The sequence below is a fragment of the Phoca vitulina genome, unplaced genomic scaffold (assembly GCF_004348235.1).
Source record: "Phoca vitulina isolate PV1807 unplaced genomic scaffold, GSC_HSeal_1.0 scaffold16, whole genome shotgun sequence".
NCBI lineage: Eukaryota > Metazoa > Chordata > Mammalia > Carnivora > Phocidae > Phoca > Phoca vitulina.
The window spans coordinates 12,158,573-12,185,584 of NW_022589719.1; the positions used below are offsets into that span (position 1 = coordinate 12,158,573).

Consider the following 27,012-nt stretch of genomic DNA (forward strand, 5'->3'; position numbering starts at 1 on the left):
GTCATGGATCAGCATACAATAATTATTCTTTCAGTTGTTTCTTCATGATAAAATGCATTTCTTTAAAATTTTAAACTCTAGGATGCCTGGGTGGCTCAGTTGGTTAAGCGACTGCCTTCGGCTCAGGTCACGATCCTGGAGTCCCGGATCAAGTCCCGCATTGGGCTCCCTGATTCACTGGGGAGTCTGCTTCTCCCTCTCCCTCTGACACTCCCCCTTCCCATGCTCTCTCTCTCTCTCAAATAAATAAATAAAATCTTAAATAAATAAATAAATAAATAAAATTTTAAACTCTAAACACGACTCAGGGTGCCTGGGTGGCTCAGTCAGTTGAGTGTCCAACTCTTGATAACAGGCTCAGGTCATGATCTCAGGGTCATGCTGAGTTGACCTGAGATTCTCTCTCTGCCTCTCCCCCCACCCTGCTCGCATGCACGCACATGCTCTCTCTCTCTCAAATAAATAAATCTTTAAAACACACACACATACACTCTAAACATGGCTCACTCCAAAGCTTTCTTGAAGAAAATATTTCATCAAAAGTTATTAAAATTAGTAGTCTTAGTACACAAGACACCTATAGTCTTTTAGAGTTCCCAAAGAAACCCATTTTATTATCTAAGCACAAATGTTCACATGAGGACACAATTCTCTAAATTCACCAAAGTAATTTTTTTTATAAAATCAAAACCACCATAGGGCATTTTTTTTAAATCCACATATATGATTCCATTTCTTTTTTTTCTTCTCTCCCCCCACTTTTGATAGAAGTTGTGTGTTCTGTTCTTCAGATTCAAGACGACTTCAAACTTTTTTTCTATGTTTAGTGAATAATTCTCACACTTAAAAAAAAAATTAGATCTTCGAGTGTTTGTTATTTGACTCCATGTTTCTAAATATATGTTGATTTACCAACTTAAAAATTTTATCTGACTTCTGTTACGATAGTTGGGAGTTTGGCTTTCTCGTACAACCATTACCTAACATCTGCTCCCTCTATTCTTCCAACAGAGTTACATAAAAACTGTGACTTAAATCAATCTTCAGTATTTGTACTATCATGACTACGCAATTTTTACTCAATGCTCAGCCATATAATATACCGTAATTACAATTCTATCTAACAGAGCTTTTTGTTTTTTCTGAAGTTAGCAATTACTTTAAAATATTTTACTTCTTGGGGCGCCTGGCTGGCTCAGTCTGAAGAGCATATGATTCTTGGTCTCTGGGGCATGAGTTTGAGCCCTGTTCTGGGCACAGAGATTACTAAAAAAAAATAAATAAAATAAACTTTAAAAAATATTTCAATTCTTATAGCTAATTTTAAAAAATAGTACTACCAGTTCCCAGATCTGTACCAATGGTTCATACTCTCAAATGAAAAAAAAAGAAGAAGAAGAAGAAGAATGGAAAAAGCAAAGTGAGAAGACCCCAAGAATGACAGGGAATCACAAAATGCACAAGAAACCAGACAGATTTAGAAAAGGTGTAGATGTTGGACAAAATCTTTCAGAGGCTATTATTCAGTTTTCCATGAAAATAAATTAGATTCTAATCCACTCCTGCAAAGAAGGAAAGAATTTATTGAGGACCTCAGGGATAGGTTCTCTGAGGAGTACATTCTCAAGTAAATGTGACCTCTAGCTCCTCCTTACTTTTTGTGACCAGCCTTAAACCTGGAAATAGGAGATTTAATATGCAACAAAAACTGGAATGGGAAATGGCCCCATTACTAGATCTCAAGTCCAGATGTTCAAAAAGCCTTTGACAAAAGCAGAATAAACTGGAGGCCTTACAGATAAAACAACTTAATGTTCCCACTCCAGTCATCAAGCACTGAAGGAGTGAGCCTCTTGGTAAAGACACTTGTAGATACTTATTATAAACAGAAAGGGTACTGGGGAAAAACCTTCCTGAACTAGCTAAGAAAATGAAGGGGAAAAACATCAAGTGGGCAAATCAATGATACTGCTCTGAAGGCAAATCATGCACCCAACTTCCCATTTTATCCTCAAACTTGCAAAAAGAAATTTCTCTAAATATTAAAAGAAACTTTGCAAATGTTTTAGTCATACCATTAATCCTGCCATCATCACATAACCTCTTCCTCAGAGTCCATGAGCTACTCAGATAGTGAATATCTCTAATAATCCAGAGATACTCCCCACTGTTTCAGTTTCCAACTGTTATCCCTGGATCCTCAAGTGAGACATATTATTTTCGCCTTTTTGACACCACACCCATTAGCATAAGAGAAAGGAATCTACTATGTAAACAGAACTGCAAAATTAAATTCTTCCCTGATTTTTTTTTTTAGATCCCTGAGGATTTTTCTATTGTAATCAGATCACAGCTAATCAATCAGATACTGACTTCCTGATACCTCTATGTATGATCAAACCAAATTAAGATTTCTTTGAAGTGGCACTCTTTGTGGGCAAAATGTCATACTGATATTAGCAGCAAACCTCTACTTAACTTTACATAATCTCTAAAACCAGAAGTTAAGAATTAAAGCCAATAGTCTAAAAGCCTAATAGAGAAAGGATCAATCACATTTTATACCAGTCTTTGAACATTGTTGTTTCCCAGTCAAGAAACCCAATGGGGAAAGATAAAGATCTGTTCAAGAAAAAGAAATAAAATAACTGTGGCCCCAATTCTTTGTAGTACTGAGCCCAAATACTATTTTACCTTCAGTGCTATCTGACTCTACATATTTTACCACTGTAAATATACGTTCTGCTTTCTATAGTGTTCCTTTAGATCAAGATGGTGTGACCTGTTTGTTTTGTCCTGGGAAAGTCAACAATTTACCTGGATAGCTATGCCTCAGGGGTTTACTGAGGAACCTTAAGGAACTTAAATTTCTCTGTAACTCCACTCTTCTACAATACATGGGCAAGTTTTTGTTGTTCTAAAGATGAGGAGAGCTCTAACACTGACTCCATTTAACTGCTTACTGCTTTAGCTCAAAAAGGACATGAAAATTCCAAAGAAAGTTTAGAATTTTGTCAGAATAAAAAATGCCACCTTTATCATTCACTAATTTATCTTATGATTTGAATCTACTTCTAGACTCTATTATGTTCTGAGGAATACCTATCCATGTATGCTACACCAAGCTACCTTAATTACTACAGTTTATAATAATATATTTAAGAATCTAGTGTGATTATTTCGTCCTGTGCTTTTTCAAAAATTTCCCAGACACTCTTGTACGTTTATTTCCACATAAACCTTAGAACAGCTTAAGAACAGCAAAAACACTCTTGGTATTGGATTGTATTAAGCATACTGATTAACTTAAGGATTTGGATAACTTTATACTGTTGACTCTCTCTATCCAAAAATAAGATAGGACTTTACATTTTGAAATCTGCGTGGGGTTTCAGTTTATACTTAGTGTTTATCTGTTTTTTCTTTCTGCAGAGAGGTTCGATACCTTGGACCTCATAAAACCCAACTCTAGTTTTACTCCCGTATTCTACACAACCTTGTGGGCCTGTCTGGTCTCAAAATTCCCATCATTTCTAGTTTGAGCTATCCTCTGTCACTTGAATTCTGATTCTGATATGTTACCTCCAACTTCCTATTTCAGTATTGCCAAAGAGTGAAAAGAAGGGGGCCATCATAATTAAGATTTCAATTTTTAGCTATTAAGATTACTTTGGTGGAGAGGCATGAGAAGCACTATCAAAAGTGCTTCCGTATAAGTAAGTCTAGAGAGAGAATCAGATCTGATGATACTGGCGGTTGTTTTTTGTTTTTGTTTTTGTTTTAAGCAGGGTCCACACACAACATGGGGCTTGAACCATGACCCTGGGATCAAGAGTCACATGCTCTACCAACAAAACCAACCAGGTGTCCCTCTGATATCGGGGTTTTTTTAATATTTGCTTACAGTATGCAATAACAGCCTGGGAAAATGAAGAGGTTTCACTTCTTAAAAAATATTTTGACTCTCTTATAATACACAATGTGTTTCTCAGACATTAAATAGATCATAGTAGTTCTCAGCATTATTAACAGAAAGCCTGGAAAAAAATTTCATTCTCAGTGTTCTGGAGGCCCAGATGTTATTAAAAACAATTTTAGTCAGAATTCTCTTGAGACTTTGTTTAAAATGATGCACAATCTCCAAATATGTTTAGGAAATTTAAAAATTCCAACTGCAATTAAGGATTAGAATACCTCTTTCAGTAGAGGCTAAAAAGACTAATCTGAAATAAAAATTTAAAATACTCACTTTTGGGGTACCTGGGTAGCTCAGTTCATTAAGCATCCAACTCTTGATTTCGGCTTAGGTCATGATCTCAGGATGGTGAGACTGAGCCCCACATCAGCTCCGTGCTCAGAGGAGTCTGCTTGAGTTTCTCTCCCCTCTACCCCTCCCCCACCACTCATGTGCATGCTCACTCTCTCTGGGGTAAATCTTAAAAAAACAAAACAACAACAACAACAACAAAAACTCACCTTTTGCCATTTAAGTTCTTGTGTCTCCACAATAATTTTACCAATCTGCTCTTCATATTGAGTTTCTGCTTCCTAAATAAAAAAGAAAAATGCTAGGAAAATTAGGACTTTAAAATTTTACATTTCAGCTCTTTGTAGAAAGATAAAAAGAGCATCCTCTCATGCTTACAACAAGAAAAAAATCTGGACAAATTGCAAATTAGATAGACAAACCCATCAGAGAACTGAGGTCCCAGATGATTCGATTAACCCAAACTCTAGATAACTCTCTCCAGCAGGGAGAAGAGAACCACAGCATTTGCTTACCTGGGACATAAACCACTGAGTGCTAATAAGAAAACTCAGCTGAAAGTTCTTAATAAATTGGTAAAGGCAGAACGTGGACTAGTGTAAGAATGTGAATTCCCAGGGGCCCCAGAAATAAGGAGGTTTTATATATTTTACAAGGTTATTCCTCCAGGAAGCCCCCCAAGTGCTTCCAGGGAAAGATGGGAAGAATCCAACAATCTGAGAAGCTCTCCCCTGTGGTACTGGCTGGGGAAGAGAAGAGCAGTCACAACCCATCTTCCCTATTTCTCCTACAGACCAAGAATCTTAATCTGTAAGGGAAAGGGCAACAAAAACTATACTTAAGAACACTAGTGGAAACCCTCTACAGCTGGAAAAGGGGACCAAGGTCCACCACTGAAAACTCCACCTAGACAGACCAGTCTTCCTCATCTCCCCTAAGGAACAAGAGCCTAATCTACAGGGGGAGGGGCAATCAAAATGATAGCATGAGAGCTCCAGTGAAAAGCCACTGCAGCTAGAAGCAGGCTAGGATAAAAAAATAACAGCTCTATCATGGCAGGAGGAGCAGAAAAACAGCAAGAATATAGGAATACAGTAGGCCCAGCTGATCAGAACTCTTGTGAAGACCTCACCCTGAGACCCAGTTTCACCTAAGAACTGAAGCTTAATAAAGTCAGAGAATGCCCGTATTCCCCCACCTGCAGCCACGACCTGACAAAGAAGCATCAAATAAAAAGAACAGGGAGATCAGCTGGGAGGGCTGCAAAGACAGACTCTCTCTGGGAGGCAGCACAAAAGTCCCAATGTCAAGGAAGAAGGCCCAAAGCCAAGCAAGAAGCAGTTACTTAGAAAAATCCTGATTATGTTTAAAATCATGTAACACTCCTGAATTAGCCTACACCATAAACGTAAGGTATCACTAAAGAAATCTGATTCTTCTGTTGAAAAATTCAACAGGTAGACTTGAAAAGTGCCTGTATACAGTGTTGAAGGTATGCCCCAACACGCATAGAGAGAGCCCTGCTACAAAACCTGGGAGTTTTTTGTTGTTGTTGTTGTTGTTGTTTTGGCTCCAGGTATTTAAGGAAATCTCTGCCAAACAAAGCACTAGCTGATCATTAAATTAAGAGAACAATGACTTCAGTGGCCACACATGACAGAAACAGCAGACTTCACAAAATTTTTTCAGAAAAGCCACTAAACAAACAATGACAACAAACAGCAACCCTGGTAAGGAAAATTATCTGATTTCCAGAGTTGCCACATATTCAAAATGTCCATGTCCAGTTCTCAACAAAAAATACAAAACATACAAAGAAACAAGAAAGTGTGATCCATACACAGGCAAAAAAAAAAAAAAAAAAAAAGTTAAAAAGAACTGTCTCCGAGCAAGTACAGACAATGGACTTACTAGACAAAGACTTTACATCAACAATTTAAATATGCTCTAAGAGCTAAAAGAAACCATGTACAGATTCTGCAACCATTAAAAAGTTAGTAAGGGAAAGCTACAAACAAGTTTATGCTCATAAATTTGACAACTTACAGAAGTGGACCAATTCTTCAAAATCCCAAACTACCAAACCTGATCCAAGGTGATATAGACAATCTAAATAGCCCTATAACTACTAGTTAAAAAGCTCCCAAGAAAATAAATGTCCAGGCCCACATGGTTTCATCTTTAGAGAATTTTACCAAACATATAAAGAATTAACACCATTTTTACAGTTTCTTCCAGAAAAATAAAAGAGGAAGGAACACATCCCAACTCATTTTATAAGGCCTATGTACTGTGACACCAAAACTAGACAAAGACAGTACAAAAAAAGAAAACTAAAACCAATACTTCTCACAAATTTTGATGGAAAAATCCTCAACAACATATTAGCTAATGGAATCCAACAATGTATACACCATCACCAAGTAGAATTTATTCCAGATATATTAGGCTGATTCAACAACAATATTAAGTTGATATATCTTACCATATCAACATGCTAAAGAAGAAAAGTCACATGACCATAACAATTGACAGAAAAGACAACTGACAAAACCCAACACTCATTTATAATAAAAACTCTCAGCCAGTTTGGAATAGAGAGAATTATCTCAATTTCATAAACAGCATTCATAAACACTACACTTAACATCATATTTAATGATAAAAGACTGGATGGATCGATAGACAGACAAGGAAAGGGAAAAAAGGAAAGAGAGAGAAAGAGGAGAGAAAAAAAAGGAAACAAATCAGAGAGAAGTAAACTGTCTCTATTTGTACATGACATGATTGTATACATGGAAAACCCCAAGGAATCTATAAAAAAAAATCTCCCAGAATTAATAACTGAGTTCAACAGGGTCTCAGGATAAAGATCAACACTCAAAATATCATGTTTCTATACACTATTGAAAACAAAATTAAAAATACAACATAATTTATAATCACTCCAGAGAAAATGAAATACGTAAGTGTACACTTAACAAACATGGATCTGTATGCTGATAGACACAACAATATGGATGAATTTAGAACATCATGCTGAGTGAAAGAAGCCTTACCTAAAAGAGTACATATGTATGATTCCATTTATATGAAGTGTCAGAAAAAATAAAACCCATTGACAGTGGAAAATAATCAAAAGAGTGGTTGCCTCTTGGGGAGGGAGTAGGGGTAGAACTGGCCTGGGTAGACAGAAACATTTTATATCTTGATAAGATGTATGCATCTTATCAAATCCCAAAGAAGTTGGACTGAAAATGTGCAAGATACTGCTTTCTTCATGTGGGCCTGGTTATACACTTCTCTTTTAAATGGGTTCTGAGATCTTACTGTGATTTAGATATTGTTCTAAGCACTTTTTATGTATTAATTTAATCATAGGTATAATTTTTCGAGGTAAGTACTCTTATTATCACCATTTTATAGATGAGGAAACTAGGTTAGCAAGAGAATAAGTAACTCCCCTAAAAGCACATAGCAGCAAAACAGCAGAGCTAGTATTTGAACCTAGATGATCTGTCTCCAGAGCCTCTTAAACATGCCATTTTATTACCTGTAAGAAATTGTGAGTGCTGTGGGACAATATGGATTGTTATGATACACTCCTTTCCTTCAAAAACCTCAGAATCTAATCTTCATATCCCACAGAAGATAGAAAGACATTCAAAATCATATTACTTATTTTAAATATACAAGTACATTCTGATATTCGGTAGAACATTTCAAAATAACAATTAGAAATATTTGTTGAATAGAAAAACAAAAGCATTAAGAATTCCTACAAATGTTCTTAGAATATTTTTCTATTTCAGAAATCTTTGTAATAGACTAAGTTGAATAATATGAAAACAGTAGCTTAAATACTAATTAGGAAAGAGGTTCTTTAAAATATGAACTTTTAGGCTATTCCATGCATATTAGTGATATTTATCTTGAATACTTTGTAGCTAATCAAACTAAGAAACTATCTGAAAGAATGATTAGTATTTTATTAGACAACATGAGAAACTGAATTGGGCAATTTCGTAGGAGGTGGATTATGAGTTTGAAAAGGAGAATAAAAGTACCCAGTCACAGTTTTGGCTGCTTGGACATGTGCCTGCTGTATGTACTATGTCCCTAAATCTGTTCAGGGTCAAGAATTGAAGAGGCCTGACCAATACACAGCACATCTTGTAAAACTACAGCCTGAAGCAAGCATTTTTAAAAAAGCATGACACTTTCTAAAGGTTATAAAGAGTAAATAAGCCATCAAATTACTCTTCTTTTATTGTTTTTATAAAAACACTTAAATCCTTGTAGTCCTAAGGCAGCTAATAAAAAATAAACACTTCTAAGGTTCTATATTCTTGGATACTTTATTGAAGTTACAGATGCGATTTTCTTACCAAATTTAATAGATTTTTCTCATTGACAGTAAGGATTTTTATTAATAACTTTTGAAAGCTGCTTGAAGAACTAATGAAATATAAAAATGAAAAGTTCCAATAAAAAGAAAATAATGTTTAATATAAAGCATATAGCTAAATTAAAATCCTAATATAGCAAAAGTGTATCATAATGTTACCTTTCAGCATTGTAGATAACACCTATTTTATCAGTTTTCCATGTGGTACAGAGATATACATTCTATAAATCATTGTAATTATAAAAGGGTATGATTCTACTCAGAGCATAACTAATTTTATGGTGCACTGAAATGCTGCTTAAGGTTATTTACCACATATTATACCATTAATTATGCCCAGTTTTCCTTCACAATTTCCTTAGCAAATCATTGCTATTTTAGAATACCCAAATTTCCTTTGGCTTTTATTTATTGCTAATTTGAAATTCTAAGATTTCCTTCTGTTCACATATTTAATAAATTTAATGTGTCCTTTCTCTAAATTCCCATAGTACTTTCTTCATAATTCTATTATCAGACATAATATATACTATGTGAGAATACAGTAATTAATTTGCATGGTATTAGGTGATGATTAAATTTCAAATTCTCTTAGGGCAAGATTGAGTAATGGTTTTTCAAAGGTTATCAAATGAATGCATATTTTAAAAGTGAAAGTTATATGGTAGAGCTCTTTTATCTCCACTGTATAGATGATTTGGCTGAGAAATAGTTTGTGTAAAAACTTTCAACCCACTTCCTATTTTTACAGTCTAAAAGATTTCATATTAAAGTCTGGATTTCTAGTTTCTCTTCGGTAATTGGAAGAACTGATAATACAAAGCCCATTATTCTATATAGCAACAAGTTTTTGGAGCTGAATGGCAAATATAAGTTGAACTGAAGACAAAGGCTCTCCATTTCAACACAATTCCTACCCTATTCATATCACATGCCAACCAACTATCTGAATCCTGAAGAAAACTGAATTCGTGACCCCTCTGCCATTGGTTCATCCCCACTCATCAGTTATTATGTAATCTGATAAGGGAATCACCAGAAATGTTGTCTAACTTCTAAAAAACATACATTATGGATTCAATGTAAACTTATCTGTTGACTCAGATTGTTTATTTAAAGATCATTAATTTAAAACATGCAAATTTTTTAAAATATCATCACCAATTTAGGTCAATATGAAAAAAATTAGTAACTTTGTTAATTACAGCATAGTTAGGTACTTAAATACATTTTAGTGGAGTAAGAAAGTCTCTTTCTTTAACTTTTATTGTCTATTGTGTTTTGCTTCTTTAAAGAAACTTTACTATCTAACCCTTTATAGTATGGCCCAATTTTATGTTGACTGCATTAGTCAGTCCAGTTAATTTATTATATATATTAATGGAAGAGCTTTAGACAAGGAGTAGAGAGATCAGAGCACCAGTCTCTTAAAAGCTCTGGGCTTTAGGTTGGACTACAAGTTATCTCAAGTTACTTTCACCTCTAAAATTCTACAATTTCATGATCCTGAAAAAAAAACTAATCATTAAGAATACATCTCTGGGGTGCCTGGGTAGCTCGGTCTCTTAAGTGTCTCACTTCGGCTCATGTCATGATCTGAGGGTCCTGGGATCAAGCCCTGCATCAGGGTCTGCACTCAATGGGGAGTCTGCTTGTCCCTCTGCCCCTCCCCCCACTCAGGCTCTCTCTCTCTCTCTCTCTTAAATAAAAATCTTTTTAAAAAATACATCTCCAAGATCATAGAGAGAAGGAAGTACAGAAAGATGATCCTGCCAATCACCATTTGTCAGATCACTAGGGGCTGAGAAATTGAGGCAGATCCACCAGCAGTCATGGGGATTGACTTAGTGTTCAGGATACACCAAGAAGGAGGGATTCCAGGGGCGCCTGGGTGGCTCAGTCGTTAAGCGTCTGCCTTCAGCTCAGGTCATGATCCCAGTGTCCTGGGATCGAGCCCCGCATCGGGCTCCCTGCTCAGCAGGAAGCCTGCTTCTCCCTCTTCCACTCCCCCTGCTTGTGTTCCCTCTCTCGCGGTCTCTTTCTCTGTCAAATAAATAAATAAAATCTTTAAAAAAAAAAAAAAAGAAGGAGGGATTCTGGAAAACACCTTAGGATTTTAGATGAAAGGCCAAGAAGCTACACTCTTAGAGTGGAGGATGGAAATAAACTAGCCCTCACAAGGAAATTCAGCCTCCAATAAGCTCAATCTTTGATGGGTAAGATGATCTGCCCCATCCTAACTTCCAAAAGCAAAAATGAAACTCTCTAGATGAAGATGACATCATCTAAAGCCTCAAATTTGCTTTGCAACTTTTCATGCACAAACGCAATCAATCAAAACTTACCCTATATCCTGGGAGGTAAGTTAAATGACCAAAACCAAGAGGGAAAAAAAGACAATAGAAATGGATCCATAAGAGGTCCAGATATTGGAGTATACATAGACTTTAAAATATATAAAACTGATATGCTCAATAAATTATATGACAAAATTAATTTCAGCAGAGGACTGAAAATTATAAAAGAAAAACCAAATGGAAATTTCAGAACTGAAAAACACAAGATGTGAAATTAAGAACTCAATAGATGGACTTTATCAGCAGATTAAATAAATTAAAGAGATCAGTAAACTGACAGAAGAAAATAACCAGATTGAAACATGGGCAGAAAAGGAAAAAGGAAAATATAGACAAAAAGCTCAATAATGATATAGGAGACTTGAACAAGATTGACAAAGTTGCCCAAATTCAAATTCATAGAATACTGCATGCAAGAAATAAAGAATATGTATTATTTCAAGTTCATTTATGTTGGCATATTTACCAAAATTGATTATATGTTTGACTACAAAGAAAAACTCCACAAGTATTAAATTATTGAAATTATATAAAGAACATATTATCGATATAATAAAATTACACTTAAAATCAATTGTTTAAAGTTAACAAAAAGTAAAATATTTTTAAAAGAAGTAATATACTTCTAAATAACTCATGAATCAAAGAAGAAATTACAGTGATAATTAGAAAATAATTTGAATTGAATGATAATGAAGATAAAATATATAAAAAATTGTGGGATCTAGCTAAAGCCATGCCAAGAGAAAGTTTATACCCTTAAATGTTTTATATTAGAAAAAAAGTTTAAATTAATAAACTAAATATCCATCTCCAAAAGTTCAAAACAAAAAGAACAGCAAATTTAAAAAGGAAATAAAGAGCAGGTATTAATATAAAACAAATACGCAATAGAAAGAATCAACAATGCTAAAATTTAATTCCTTAAAAAGACTAAGACAATTGATAAACCCTTAGAAAGACTGACCCAAAATTCCTACTCATTCATAATGTCTCTGCATGAGTTATTCCTTCCATGAAGCCTCCCTCACCAACCCCCTAGTAAAGCTAGCCATATCCTTATCCATCTTTCATAGTATATTGTACACTCCTTTGTTATAAAGTATTATAATCTCTAAAACATGGCATAGTAAATGCACATTAAATGTTAATGACCAAATACAGTCTTGCATGCCTAATATCTCTAAAAATTAAAAAAAAATCAATTTGTATTATACTATTCCTTGAGTTTTCACTGTTTCAAAGTCCTAATTTTTTTTTACAAACTTTTTATTTTGAAATAATTTTAGGTTTGCAGAAGACTTGCAAATATAGTAGAGTTCATGTATACCCTTTACCCAGCTTCCCTAACATTAAAATCTTACATAAGCACATTTACAAAAGTTAAGAAAATAACATTGTTACAATACCATTAATTAGACTACAGAGTTTATTCAGATTTCACTAGGTTTTCCACCAATATTAGTTCCAGGATCCAATCTGGGACACCATGTTACATTTAGTCATCATGTCTCCTTAGGCTTCTCTTGTCAATGATAGTTTCTCAGTATTTTTTTCTTTTTTCTTTCTTTCTTTTTTTGGTGTTTTGTTTGTTTGTTTGTTTTTGAGAGAAGGAGAGAGGGAAGGAGAGAATCCCAAGCAGGGTCCATGCCCAGGGTGGAGCCCAACACAGGGCTTGATCTCACAACCTTGAGATCATGAGCTGAGCTGAAGTCAAGAGTCAGACACTTAACCAACTGAACCACCCAGGTGTGCCGAAAATAGACTTTAAAACAAAGACTGTAGCAAGAGACAAAGAAAGGCACTATGTAATGATGAAGGGAACAATCCAACAAAAAAATGTAACAATTGTAAATATCTATGCACCCAACATAGGAGCACTTAACCATATAAAGCAATTATTAACAGACATAAAGGAAGAAATTGACAGTAATACAATAATAGTAGGGGACATTAACATCTCACTTACATCAATGGATAGATCATCCAGACAGAAAATCAACAAGGAAACAGTAGCTTTGAATGACACGTTAGACCAGATGCAACTAACAGGTATATACAGAACATTCCATCTGAAAACAACAGAATACACATTCTTTTCAATTGCACAAGAACATTCTCCAAAGTAGGTCACATGTTATGCCACAAAACAAGTCTCAGTAATTTTAAGAAGACCGAAATCTTATCAAGTATCTTTTCTGAGTACAATACTATGAAACTAGAAATCAATTATAAGAAAAGATCTTGAAAGAACACAAATACATGGAAGCTAAACAACATGCTACTAAATAATGAATGGGTCCACCAAGAAACCAAAGAAAAATTCAAAAAATACATGGAGACAATGAAAATTGAAAACACAATGGTCCAATATCTTTGGGATGCAGCAAACAGTTCTAAGAGGAAAGTTTATAGCAATACAGGCCTACCTCAAGAAACAAGAAAAATCTCAAATAAACAACCTAACCTTACTATCAAAGGAGCTAGAAAAAGAACAAAATCCAAAGCTAGTAAAAGGAAGGAAGTAAATAATAGAGATTAGAGCAGAAAACAATGAAATAGAGATGAAAAAAAATTGAAAAGATTAATGAAACCAGGAGTTGATTTGAAAAGATAAAACTGACAAACATTTAGCCAGACACATCAAGAAAAAAACAGGATTCAAATAAAATCAGAAATGAAGGAGGAGAAATAACAACACAGAAATACAAAAGATTATAGGAGAATATTTTGAAAAATTATATGCCAACAAATTGGACAACCTAGAAGAAATGGATAAATCCCCAGAAACATATAATCGTCCAAAACTGAATCAAGAAGAAATAGAAAATTTGAACAGACTGATTACTACTAATAAAATTGAATCAGTAATCAAAAACTTCAAACAAATAAAAGTCCAGGACCACATGGACAGGAAAAATGAATTCTACCAATTGTATGAAAAAAAGTTAATACCAGGGCACCTGGGTGGTGCAGTCAGGTGAGCGTCCAGCTCTTGGTTTCGGCTCAGGTCTTAATCTCAGGGTTGTGAGATCGAGCCCTGCATCGGGCTCCATGATCAGCATGGAGTCTGCTTGGGATTCTCTCTCCCTCTCTCTCGGTCCCTCATACTCGTGCTCTCTCTCTAAAATAAAGAAATAAATCTTTAAAAAAAATAGTTAATATCTATTTTTCTCTAACTATTCCAAGAAATAGAAGAGGAGGGAAAACTTCTAAATTCATGCTACGAGGTCAGCATTACCCTGATACCAAAGCCAGACAAAGACACTACACGAAAAGAAAACTAGAGGCTAATATCTCTGATGAATATAGATGCAAAAAATCCTCAACAAGATATTAACAAACCAAATCCAACAAGACATTAAAAAAATCATTCACCATGATCAAGTGGGATTTATTCCAGAGATGCAAAGGTGGTTCAATATTCCAAATCAGTCAATATGATACATCATACTAACAAGAGAAAGGATAAAAACCACACAATCATCTCAACAAATGCAAACAAAGCATGTGACAACATACAACAACCATTCATAATAAAAATTCTCAACAAAGTGAATTTAGAAAGAACATACCTCAACATAATAAAGGCCATATATGAAAAACCCACAGCTAACATCATATTCAATGGTGAAAAACTGAGAGCTTTTCCTCTAAGATCGGGAATAAGACAAAGATGTCCACTCTCACCACTTTTATTCTACATAGTACTGGAAGTCCTAGCCACAGCAATCAGACAAGAAAAAGGAATAAAAGGCATCCAAATTGGTAAAGAAGAAGCAAAACGCTCATTATTTGCAGATAACATGATACTATATACAGAAAACCTGAAAGACTCCACCAAAAAAACTACTAGAACTGTTACATGAATTCAGTAAAGCTGAAAGATACAAAATCAATCTACAGAAATCCACTGCATTTCTGTATACTAATAATGAAACAGCAGAAAGAGAAATTAAGAAAACAATCCCATTTACAATTGCACCAAAAATCATAAAATACCTTAAAATAAATTTAACCAGAAAACTACAAAACATTAATGAAAAAATTGAAGACAACAAAAACAAATGGAAAGATACTCAGTGCTCATGGATTGGAAGAATTAAAATTGTTAAAATGTCCATACTACTCAAAGGAATCTACAGATCCAATGCAATCCCTATCAAAATACCAACAGCATTTTTCACAGAACTAGAACAAATAATGCTAAAATTTTTATGGAACCACAAAAGACCCTGAATAGCCAAAGCAATCTTGAGAAAGAACAAAGCTGGAGGTATCACAATCCCAGACTTCAAGATATACTACAAAGCTGTAAGAATCAAATAGTCAAATATCAAAATCAAAATATCAAATCAAATATCAAAATAGTTTGGTACTGGCACAAAAACAGATACATAGTCCAACAGAATAGAATAGAAAGCCTAGGGCACCTGGATGGCTCAGTCAGTTAAGCGTCTGCCTTCGGCTCAGGTCATGATCCCAGGGTCCTGAGATCGAGTCCCATATCAGGCTCCCTGCTCAGCAGGGAGTCTGCTTCTCCCTCTACCCTTTCCCCCTGCTCATGATTTCTCTCTCTCTGAAAGAAAGAAAGAAAGAAAGAAAGAAAGAAAGAAAGAAAGAAAGAAAGAAAGAAAGAAAAGAGAGCCTAGAAATAAACCCATGGATATATGGTCAATTAATCTACAACAAGGGAGGCAAGAGTATACAATGGGGAAAAGACAGTCTCTTCAACAAACGGTGTTGGGAAAACTGGACAGCTATATGCAAAAGAATGAAACTGGACCACTTTCTAACACCACACACAAAAATAAACTTAAAATGGATTAAAGACCTAAACCCGAGACTTGAAACCATAAAAGTCCTAGAAGAAAACACAGGCAGTAATTGGCCTTTGATTTTGGCCTTAGCAACATTTTCTAGATATGTCTCCTCAGGCAAGGGAAAAAAGTAAAATAAACTATTGGGACTACAATAAAATAAAAAGCTTTTGTATAGTGAATGAAACCATCAACAATACTAAAAGGCAACCTACTGAATGAGAGAAGATATCTGCAAATGATATATCTGAAAAAGGGTTAATATCCAAAATATATAAAGAACTTAAACAGTGTTATATGGTGACAGATGGGAGCTACACTTGTGGTGAGCACAGCATAAGGTAAACTTGTCAAATCACTATGTGGTACACCTGAAACTAATGAAACATTGTGTGTCAACTATGCTTAAATTTAAAAAAAAGAAGAAGAAGAATGTATACAACTCAATGCCAAAAAAATAATTAAATTGAAGATGGGCAGAAGACGTGAACAGACATTTTTCCAAAGAAGATATGGATATGACCAACAGACACAGGAAAAGATGCTCAACATCATTAATCATCAGAGAAATGCAAACCAAAACCACAATGAGATATCACCTTACACTTTTCAGAATGCCTAGAATCAAAAAGACAAGAAATAACAAGTGTTGGTGAGGATGTGGAGAAAAAGGAACTCTTGTGCACTGTTGGTGGGAATGTAAACTGGTGCAGACACTACAGGAAACAGTAAGGAGATTCCTCAAAAAATTAAAAATTGTGGTACTATAAGATCTAGTAATTCCATTACTGGGTATTTACCCAAAGAAAACAAAAACACTAATTCAAAAAGATAGATGCACCACTATGTTTATTGCAGCATTATTCACAATAGCCAAGATATAGAAGCAACCCAAGTCCCCACTAATAGGTGGATAATGAAGATGTGGTATGTGTTTACAATGGAATATTACTCGGCCATAAAAAAGAATGAGATCTTGGGGCGCCTGGGTGGCTCAGTCGATTAAGTGTCTGCCTTCAGCTCGGTTCATGATCCCAGGGTCCTGGGATGGAGTCCCACATTGGGCTCCCTGCTCAGCAAGGAGCCTGCTTCTCCCTCTGCCTGCCGCCTCCCCTGCTTGTACTCTTGTGCTCTCTCTCTCTCTCCCTTTCTCTCTCTCTCTGGTAAACAAATAAAATCTTTAAAAAAAATGAGATTTGGGACAATGTGGATGGACTTGAGGGTATTATGCTAAGTTAAATAATTCAGATACAAAAAGACAAACACCATAGAATTTCACTTACATGTGGGATCTGAAAACAAATGAACAAAGAAACAAACGAACAGACTCTTAAATACACAGAACAAACTGGTGTTTGCCAGAGGGGAAGTGGGTGGAGCGATGAGTGAAATAGATGAAGGGAATTAAGAAGTATTAAACTTCAAATTATAAAATAAGTCATCACATGAAAATTACAGCATGAGGAAGATAGTCAATAATATTATAAAATAGTATGGTGACAAATGGGGACTACATTGATTGTGGTGAGCACTGAGTAATATATTAAGATTGTTGAATCAATATGTTGTATACTTGAAACATAACACTGTATGTTAATTATACTTCAATTAAAAAAATCACAGTAACTTACCAATAATTTGGAGAAGATACTGCTATGCAACTATTCTGCTTCACCTATAAGTTTCATCCACTAATTTTAGCATTCATCAATGGATCTTGCCTATAGCAATTATTACTATAATGTTCTAAGGGAAATTTTCTATTTCTCTCCTTCCTTCTACATTTATTAACTGGAATCTCCTGTAAAGAAGATTTGTTCTGTCTCCCCCATTTATTTATTCAATCATTTCTTTCTATCTGTAGGAAATAACGGATATTTACTTTATTCTTTGGATTATTATTCAATACTATCATTACTTATTTTGTTGCTCAAATTGTTCCAGCTTTGTCCATGAGGAGCTCTTTCTGGTTGGCTTCTGTATCCTTTCGACATGTTGTTTCTTTCTTCCAGCATTACAAGATGTCCATCCCTGGAATAAGCCATTTCTCCAAGAAGTCCTGGTTTCTTTTATTAGATAATGATATTTAGAACCAAGATCTGGGCCCTATATATGGCTGCTGATACTAGGGTGTCACTATTTCTAGGCCTTTTCAGCAGAGCTAGAATATACTAATTCATGTACATACATATCTGTATCTTTTTTTCTGCATATAATGAAGTCATGAGCTCATACTGGTATCTCCAACTCTAACCTAGCACCACAGAGCTCAGTCTAGCTTGTTTGTAACTTCTTCCTTCAACAGAGAAACACATTCTACCTAGCTCTCATTATCTACAATTTTTGCTTATTTGTTCAACCCTGGCATACCTGTAGTTTCAGTCTTACTCCCATGAGAAACAAATTTACCAACTAGAGAGAGTGTTTATGCACCTTTTTGGTGTTATCCTTACAGCATCTAGTCAAATACTCTCTTCCAAAGTTACTTAAGTCGGCTTCTCTTCCCACCCATTTCTTTCACTAAAGTAACCTCATTTGGTTAGTGAAACAGTTACATATATTTTCACAGTCTGCATTCCATCTTGGAATTCTCCTGAATCCTGACTGAATTTTCACATACTGTATAGTTCAGCTTGTGGCGTACTTTTATGGGTTTTGACAGACATGTGGAGTAATGCTTCCACTACTACTTTACCATTCAGAATGATCTATCACTCCCCAAAATTCTCCTAGGCATTCCATTTATAGTCAATGCCTATCAACACCTGGCAATCACTGATTTGTTTTCCATCCCTGTAGGTTTGTCTCCTCCAGAATGTCATATAAATGTACTGGATATTGCACAGCCTCTTGGATCTGGCTTCTTTCGCTTAGAAAAATTCATTTAAAATTTAATTAACTTGGGGCGCCTGGGTGGCTCAGTCAGTTAAGCGTCTGCCTTCGGCTCAGGTCATGATCCCAGGGTCCTGGGATCGAGCCCCACATTGGGCTCCCTGCTCGGCGGGAAGCCTGCTTCTCCCTCTCCCACTCCCCCTGCTTGTGTTCCCTCTCTCGCTGTGTCTCTGTCAAATAAATGAATAAAAGCTTTAAAATAAATTAATTAATTAAATAAAATTTAATTAACTTAAGGTTCACGCCTTCATTTTTGAGGATATTTTAGGAGAACAGAATTCTAGGTTGGTAGTTATTCTTTCAGTACTTTAAACTGTCACTACATTGTCTTTGGAGCTGAATAATTATTACTGAGAAGTCCACTACCAATTGTATTACTGTGCCTTTGAAAATAAGGGGTCTTTTCTACTTCTGGCTGCTCTTAAGATTTTCCATTTGGGGGGGCGCCTGGGTGGCTCAGTCGGTTGGGTGTCTGCCTTCAGCTCGGGTAGTGATCCCGGGGTCCTGGGATCAAGCCCCGCGTCGGGCTCCCTGCTCGGCGGGAAGCCTGCTTCTCCCTCTGCCCTTCCCCCCTGCTTGTGATCTCTCTCTCTCTAATAAATAAATAAAATCTTTAAAAAAATTTTTTTCCATTTGGTTACAGTCCTTCTATGATGCATCTGAGTGTGATTTTCTTAGTATTCATCACACTTGGGTTTTGCAGAGTTTCCTAAATCTGTAGGTGGCACTTTATCATTTGGATATTTTCTTCTGTTATTCGAATCTCTAATCCTATCTTCTGCTATCCAAGCAGCTGTTAATCTAGGGAGTTCTTAATTTGGGGTACTGTATATTTTACTTCCAGAATTTCCATTTGATTATTTTTTTTAAGATTTCAAGTCTCAGAGGGCGCCTGGGTGGCTCAGTTGGTTGAGCGACTGCCTTCGGCTCAGGTCATGATCCTGGAGTCCCGGGATCGAGTCCCACATCGGGCTCCCTGCTCAGCAGGGAGTCTGCTTCTCCCTCTGACCCTCCCCCCTCTCATGTGCTCTCTCTCTCTCTCTCATTCTCTCTCTCAAAATAAATAAATAAAATCTTTAAAAAAAAAAAAAGATTTCAAGTCTCAGATGAAATTTTCCATCTCTTCCCCTATTTTCTCAATTTTCTAATTTCAATGTATTAATTACAATATTAAATTTCCTTTTCTATTTAAAATTCCCCTTTTTGATATTTTCTGGTTTTTATATTGGTGTTGATCATATAGTAAATACTTCTTGGCAGGCCAAACACTTTATGTTGTTAAATCTTTTATTGTAAAACAGCCTCAAATTTACAGAACAGGTACAAGAACACTACAAAGAACTTTACTCTTCTGAAATAACCATAGTTAATGGTTTAATATATATCCTTCCAGAACTTTTTTTTTTTTTGGCTAGACATTTATTTTAATTCTTTAAATAACAACCTGCATTTTTCATTTAACAATATACAAGCAGCCCTCACAATTTCAATAAACATGAACTTCAGTTATCTTGTTTTAGTTAAACACCCTCAGTTCCGTAACAACATGGTTCAAATTTCAGTTACCATGGTACAATATCCTGAGTAATTGCACAAACTTCACTGCTAACTCTTCAAGCCACAAATCATTTCTAAATAACAGATCATGATCAGTATCAATCATGTCACTTATTTCACAGTCTGTCAATGACAGGTCATGTGTATCTGTTATTCAGTTTATTCCAAGACAGTAAAGCGTGCAAGGTGTTTTCCTTTCTTGTCTCCTAGTGATAAATCCACATAACATTTTACAAAAACAGATAATCCAAAAAGGGAATTGGCCAACAAAGATGAAAGTGCAGGGGCGCCTGGGTGGCTCAGTCGTTAAGCGTCTGCCTTCGGCTCAGGTCATGATCCCAGGGTCCTGCGATCGAGCCCCGCATCAGGCTCCCTGCTCAGCAGGAAGCCTGCTTCTCCCTCTCCCACTCCCCCTGCTTGTGCTCTCTCTCTCACTGTGTCTCTCTCTGTCAAATAAATAAATTTTTTAAAAATCTAAAAAAAAAGGAAGTGCAGAAAAAGAAAAAAGAGAGAGAATAACATTGGAAGTGAAATTCAAATAAAATATAAATGGAGTTATAGAAGAAACAGCTATACTGTTAGTCCATTAATGGGATAATGAAATCTGAAATAATTACAATATAGTTATATGTTTAATAAATGAATGTGATTTATATGACCCTCTAAGTTTTTTTATAGTTTGAATACACATATAATAATACTGTCTCTGTGCTTTGGATTTTTAAAAGATATTGTAAAATATACATTTAATACTTCCAATAGAAAGAGAATACTTTGAGAGAAAATGATGAAGCAGAAGTGAGAAAATATATGTAAGTCAATTCTGACTGCCGTGATATATATTAAGTATTAGCCTTTGGTTATGTAGGACTACTTATTTTTCATATAGTTTATTCTTACTTCTTTTCATTTGGGCTGTGGATGTTTGTTTCTCAATGATTTTTCAAAATAAAATTAGATCTGTCAATCCAGTTCATAAAATACAAATTTAAATTAATGTCGTATTTATTCTCCAAAAGAAAACAGTTTTAAACCTTTCAAAAATTAACATTTTATTTATCTTTTGTTCACCATGGAGAGATTTCTTTAGAAAATTCCTCTGGTCAATTGGCCAGTTTGCAATAGATATTTTCATGCTCCTTTAATTTTAGCAGACACAAAATTCAATATGATCATATACCTATTTTTTATTTTGACTTGAGTCTTATTGATAAAGACTACCTGGTACCTGAGCTGATTTCCATTTTTGTGCTTTTATATTTCATTGTATGATTAATTATACTTATTTCATGTGAAAAAATTTCCAAATTTAAATGTAGAAAATGTGTCAACCATTTGTGGAATTTTTCTTAAGCTTAAATGTGTTTCTCTAGAGAGCTTTTTTTTATAATTATTTCACACATCATTATACATCCTTTCAAAGTATATAGCAATTTTCTAAATATTGGAATAAAAATCAGATTGTTATAAAGAAAAAGGAAGAAGAAGAATAGCTGACCATAGGAATGTTAACACTACTGCCATTTGAGAGACCCTAGAAATGCGGCCAGAAGAACAGAGAGAAGATAAACATACCAACATAAACAAAAAGTGACTGTGGAAGGAAAGTGATTGTGATGAAAAGGATGAAGATGTCTCAGAATTAGTAATGCCAGCAAAAATAGCACACTGAAGAAGTTCTCAAAGGTATCTGACAACATTGAAAATGCAAAGGATAAAAGGTGGGAAGCTAATCCAAACTTAAACAGGAGTATTATAATTTGCAAAGGCAGAGAAATAATGTTAACTCCATATTGTTACACAAGAATAAGGCAAGCACTGTTCAAATTATCTGAGTAAGTGTTTCACAAAGAAATGTATCTAACGTTTTAAATTATAGTATATAGTAAGGGGTACCTGGGTGGCTCAATCAGTTAAGTGTCCAAATCTTGATTTCGGCTCAGGTCATGATCTCAGCATCATGCGATCAAGCCCTGTGTCGGGCTCCACTCTGGGTGTGGAGCCTGCTAAAGATTCTCTCTCTCCCTGTCTCTCTCTCTGCCCCTCCCCCCATGTGCTCTCTCTAAATAAATAAGTAAATAAAATGCTTAAATTATAGCATACTAAATATTTTTTCATTTTCCTTTACATTTATAATGGAAGTGAGAGAGTATGTAATGTTTTCACAAATATTTTTAAGTCGCAGAACAATCACAACTTTTATAATTTATTATTAAGATCCTTTTGCTTGTTTTCAGCTTGCAGGGTCATTTTTATGGTCCCACCACCATATACCATCTACATCTCCCATGTTAGTACATATGTACCTACCTTATTCTTTTTAAGAGCTACATTAAATATTCTATGTATCTGATGCAGTCACTAATTCTGCATATGAAACTACCCTAAAACTTAGCGATTTAAAATACAATTTATTAAGCCTCACAATTCTATACATTGATAAAGCTCACTTGGGCAGTTCTTCTGCTTCACAGGCTATGGATAAGGTTACTCATGCAGATGCATTCACTTGCTAGCTTGGCTGAGGCTGCAATTACCATAATGTTCTCTCACTCCAGTGTCTCTCCTCATGTAGCTTCTCATCATTAAATAATTAAATAATCTATTCTAAGCTTATGGCATGGCAGCTGACTTCCAAGCCCCTGCTTTGTATCATGCTTTCAGTGTCCTTGCCAAAGCAAGTCACACAACCAGGGCTAAGCTAATAAGGAAGTAATCTACTCAAGGGTATGAATACCAAGAAGTATGGTTTATTTAAAGCTACTAATGTAACAGTATCACTTGTTTACCCTCTGTTGATAGACACTTATATTGTTTATAATTTTTCCCATTATAACATTATAGGATATATCACTGTAAAAATTATTTACTCAATTAAGCCCACACAAGAAATTATCTTAAAGCGTAAATTATTCATACTTAGTGATCAGGAAATTCTACATTTTACATTTAGAGACATAGAAGTCAATTTCTATTTATCATATGTACTAATTCACATCAATAAGGAAAGGATATAACAATACTCATTCCTGAAAAACCTTGCCAACACTGGTTATTGATATTTTTTCAGTAATTTGCATTTATTTTTTCATAATTTGCATTTATTTAATTAGTAGTAAAGCATATTTTTGTATATTTCATGATTATTAATAGTTTTTCTTTTTTCTATTGTGTTGTCTTTTGATTTGTATAAATGTTTTATAAATGAGATATTGATCCTTTCTTCCATTTTTCATGAGGCAAATATTTTCTCTCAGCCACGGGTTTTTAGACTTTGTTTATGGCAGCTTTTACCCCATATAAGCTAATAATTTGTATGTCATCATATCTAGCCATCTTTTCTTTCTTTTTTCTTTTTTTTAAGATTTTATTTATTTATTTGGGCGCCTGGGTGGCTCAGTCGTTAAGCGTCTGCCTTCGGCTCAGGTCATGATCCCAGAGTCCTGGGATCGAGTCCCACATCGGGCTCCCTGCTCGGCGGGAAGCCTGCTTCTCCCTCTCCCACTCCCCCTGCTTGTGTTCCTGCTCTCGCTATCTCTCTCTCTGTCAAATAAATAAATAAAATCTTTAAAAAAAAAAAAAAAAAAAAAAGATTTTATTTATTTATTTGACAGAGAGAGACAGAGCGAGAAAGGGAATACAAGCAGGGGAGCGGGAGAGGGAGAAGCATGCTTCCTGCCAAGCAGGGAGTCTGATGTGGGACTCAATCCCAGGACCCCCAGGATCATGACCTGAGCCAAAGGGAGATGCTTCACAACTGAGCCACCCAGGCGCCCCTAGCCATCTTTTTTCTTAGGTGGGGTAATCTCTATTCCTGAGACTATAAAAATTAAGTCTCATATTTTCTAACATACATATACATTTTTTCTTTGCATTTTATTTTTTTCTCCTAAAAATTATTTTTGTGTATGAAGTATTATGAATCATCCAAAGCCATTTATTGACTGACTGTCCTTATTTTCCCCACAGGATTGATTTATTCTTTTACTGATTTGCTTATTCCTACAACAGTATCACATTTTCAATTATTATAGGATTAGAGCATGTTTTAATATCTGATAAAGCATGTAGCACTTCATTCTTACTTGTCTATGCTCATAATTTTTTTCCAGTTTTGTTGAGATAAAATTGACATATATAATAATGTATTAGCTTAAGGTACAACATAATGATTTGATATATGTATATAACCATATATTTTCTTATAGATATAACTTTAGAATCATCCTGCCAAATTCTGAAAAACATCCCCCTGGGTTTTGATTGACATTACATTAAATTTTTAGATGCTGTCTTAATTTGTTCAGTCTTCTATAACAAAATACCAGAGACTGGGTGCTTATAAGCAACAGAAACTAATTTCTCACAGTTCTGGAGACTGGAAGTCTAAGATCAGATTCTATTTCTGGTGACAGATGCTTTCCAGTTCATAACCTCACATTGTATATGGGGCTAGGGAGCTCTGTTAGAATACTAATCCCATCTATGAGGGCTCTATCCCTCATACCTTAATCACCTCCCAAAGACCCTACCTCTTAATACCATCACACTGGACATTAGGTTTCAACATTTAAATTTTGGAGGGACACAAATATTCAGACCATAGCAGATTCTTTGAAGGAACACAGAAATGAAAAACATAATCACTGAAATGTAAAACTCTAAGTAAGTTAGCTAGCAAGTAAAAACATCTGAAGAGATAATTAGGAAACAACAAAATGAAACACCCAGAATGCAGTAGAGAGGCAAATACATGAAAAATATAAAAGAGTTAAGAATCATAGAAGATAAAATGACATGGTCCAATATGTTATCTAATGGGAGTTCCAGAAGAAGATAACAGAAAAAATAAGGGAGAGGCAATACTCAAAAAGATCATGGCTGAAAATTTTCCTAAGATTCAGGAACCAAAATGAGTCCCAAGAAATGTAAAGAAATTCTCACACAGACTCATTAAAACTACAGACCATTAAAGATAAAAAGAAGCTCCAATGAACAAATAGAAAGAAATGATGGATTACCTATAGAAGGACAATTAAATGAACATCAAACTTCTCAAATGCAACAAAAGAATTCAACAAAATCTCTTCAAAATACTGACAGAACATAAATGGCAATCTACAAATCTATGGCAAAATAAAGACATTTTCTGGCAAGGCAAAGGGAGGGGAGAAAGAAAAGAGAAGAGAAAGCCTTTAGTTTACCACTAACAGACCTTACAGTATTAAAACTAATTAGAAAAAAATGTAGATTAGCTGGGCCAGTTTCTGGAATATATAGAAAACAGCATCAGTATTTTTAACCAGGATGAAGCTTCGGAGACAGCTAAAACCTAAAATTATGGCTATTTCCAACATCTAATCAAAGATACTTAGTCATGATTGCATATTTTCTCTCTACTATTTGGGATGATACAAACCCTATTCACTTGATTAACCTGAAATTTTTAATATGCCTTCATAACTAAACAAAGTCTATAGTTGGTCAATTATCTTACCTCCTGAACAATACAAGGACCTAATAAGAATCAATTCCACCCAAGCATGTCAATAATTGTAGTTCAGTATTTTAGTTTTACATTTTTTAGCTTTACAAATTAAATATAATTATCACTTTTGATCAGATCTCATTCTTTTTTGCTTTTTTTTTAAATGCTAAATAAAAATATCTCTTCACAGACTACCAAGGGGAAATATTAAAATTTTTCAATGAAGATTCAGGAGAGCAGGGAGGGCATGTGAGGTAATCAACATCTCATAAATAGTTCCCAAATAAGGTCTTTTCTTGCTTAGCTGTGTCATACATGCCTGCCCAACATTTTGTACAAAAATATTCATGTAGCCTTATTCATAAGAGCCACCAACTGAAAACCACCCAGATGTCCATCAACAGATGAACAAACTGTATTATATTTATATAGTAGAATAGTACTCAACTATAAAAAGGAAAAAAACTGATATTTACAATAACAAATTAATTTCAAAAATATCATGCTGAGTAAAAGAAAATTTATATAAAAGAATATATGCTGTAATGATTCCATTTATATGAATTTCTAGAACAGCAATAAACTAATCCCTGGTGGAAAATAATGGAACAATGGTTGCGTCTGATGGATAAGGATGAGGAGTAAGTGAAAAAAGACATGAAGGAACTCTCTGGGGGAGTTAGTAATGATCTGTATCTTGACAAGGATTTGGATGAGACAGTTATACGCATTTGTTAAAACTCATGAAATGGTTCACTTAAGAACTATACATTTCATTGTACAGTTGACCTGTGAACAACTTGGAGGTTAGGGGCACCAACTCCCAGCACAGTCAAAAGTCTGTATATATAACTTTTGATTCTCAAAAACTTAAGTACTAATAGCCTACTCTTGACCAGAAGCCTTACCAGTAACATAAACAGTTGATTAACACATATTTTGTATGTTATATGTATTATATACTATATTCTTACAATAAAATTAGCTAGAGAAAAGAAAATGTTAAGAAAATCGTAAGAGGGGGCGCCTGGGTGGCTCAGTCGTTAAGCGTCTGCCTTCAGCTCAGGTCATGGTCCCAGGGTCCTGGGATCGAGCCCCGCATCGGGCTCCCTGCTCAGCGGGAAGCCTGCTTCTCCCTCTCCCCCTGCTCGTGTTCCCTCTCTCGCTGTGTCTCTCTCTGTCAAATAAATAAAATCTTTAAAAAAAAAAAAAAAAAAAGAAAA

General features: G+C 35.0%; 1 protein-coding gene across 1 annotated transcript in view; it reads right to left on the reverse strand.

The window, feature by feature from the left end:
* CCDC73 (coiled-coil domain containing 73) overlaps positions 1-27,012 on the reverse strand; it is a 117,029-nt gene that overhangs the window by 86,112 nt on the left and 3,905 nt on the right. Inside the window, exon 2 of the mRNA XM_032413939.1 lies at positions 4,477-4,548. Coding sequence (XP_032269830.1) covers positions 4,477-4,548 — 72 coding nt within the window. The remainder of the gene's footprint in view (positions 1-4,476; positions 4,549-27,012) is intronic.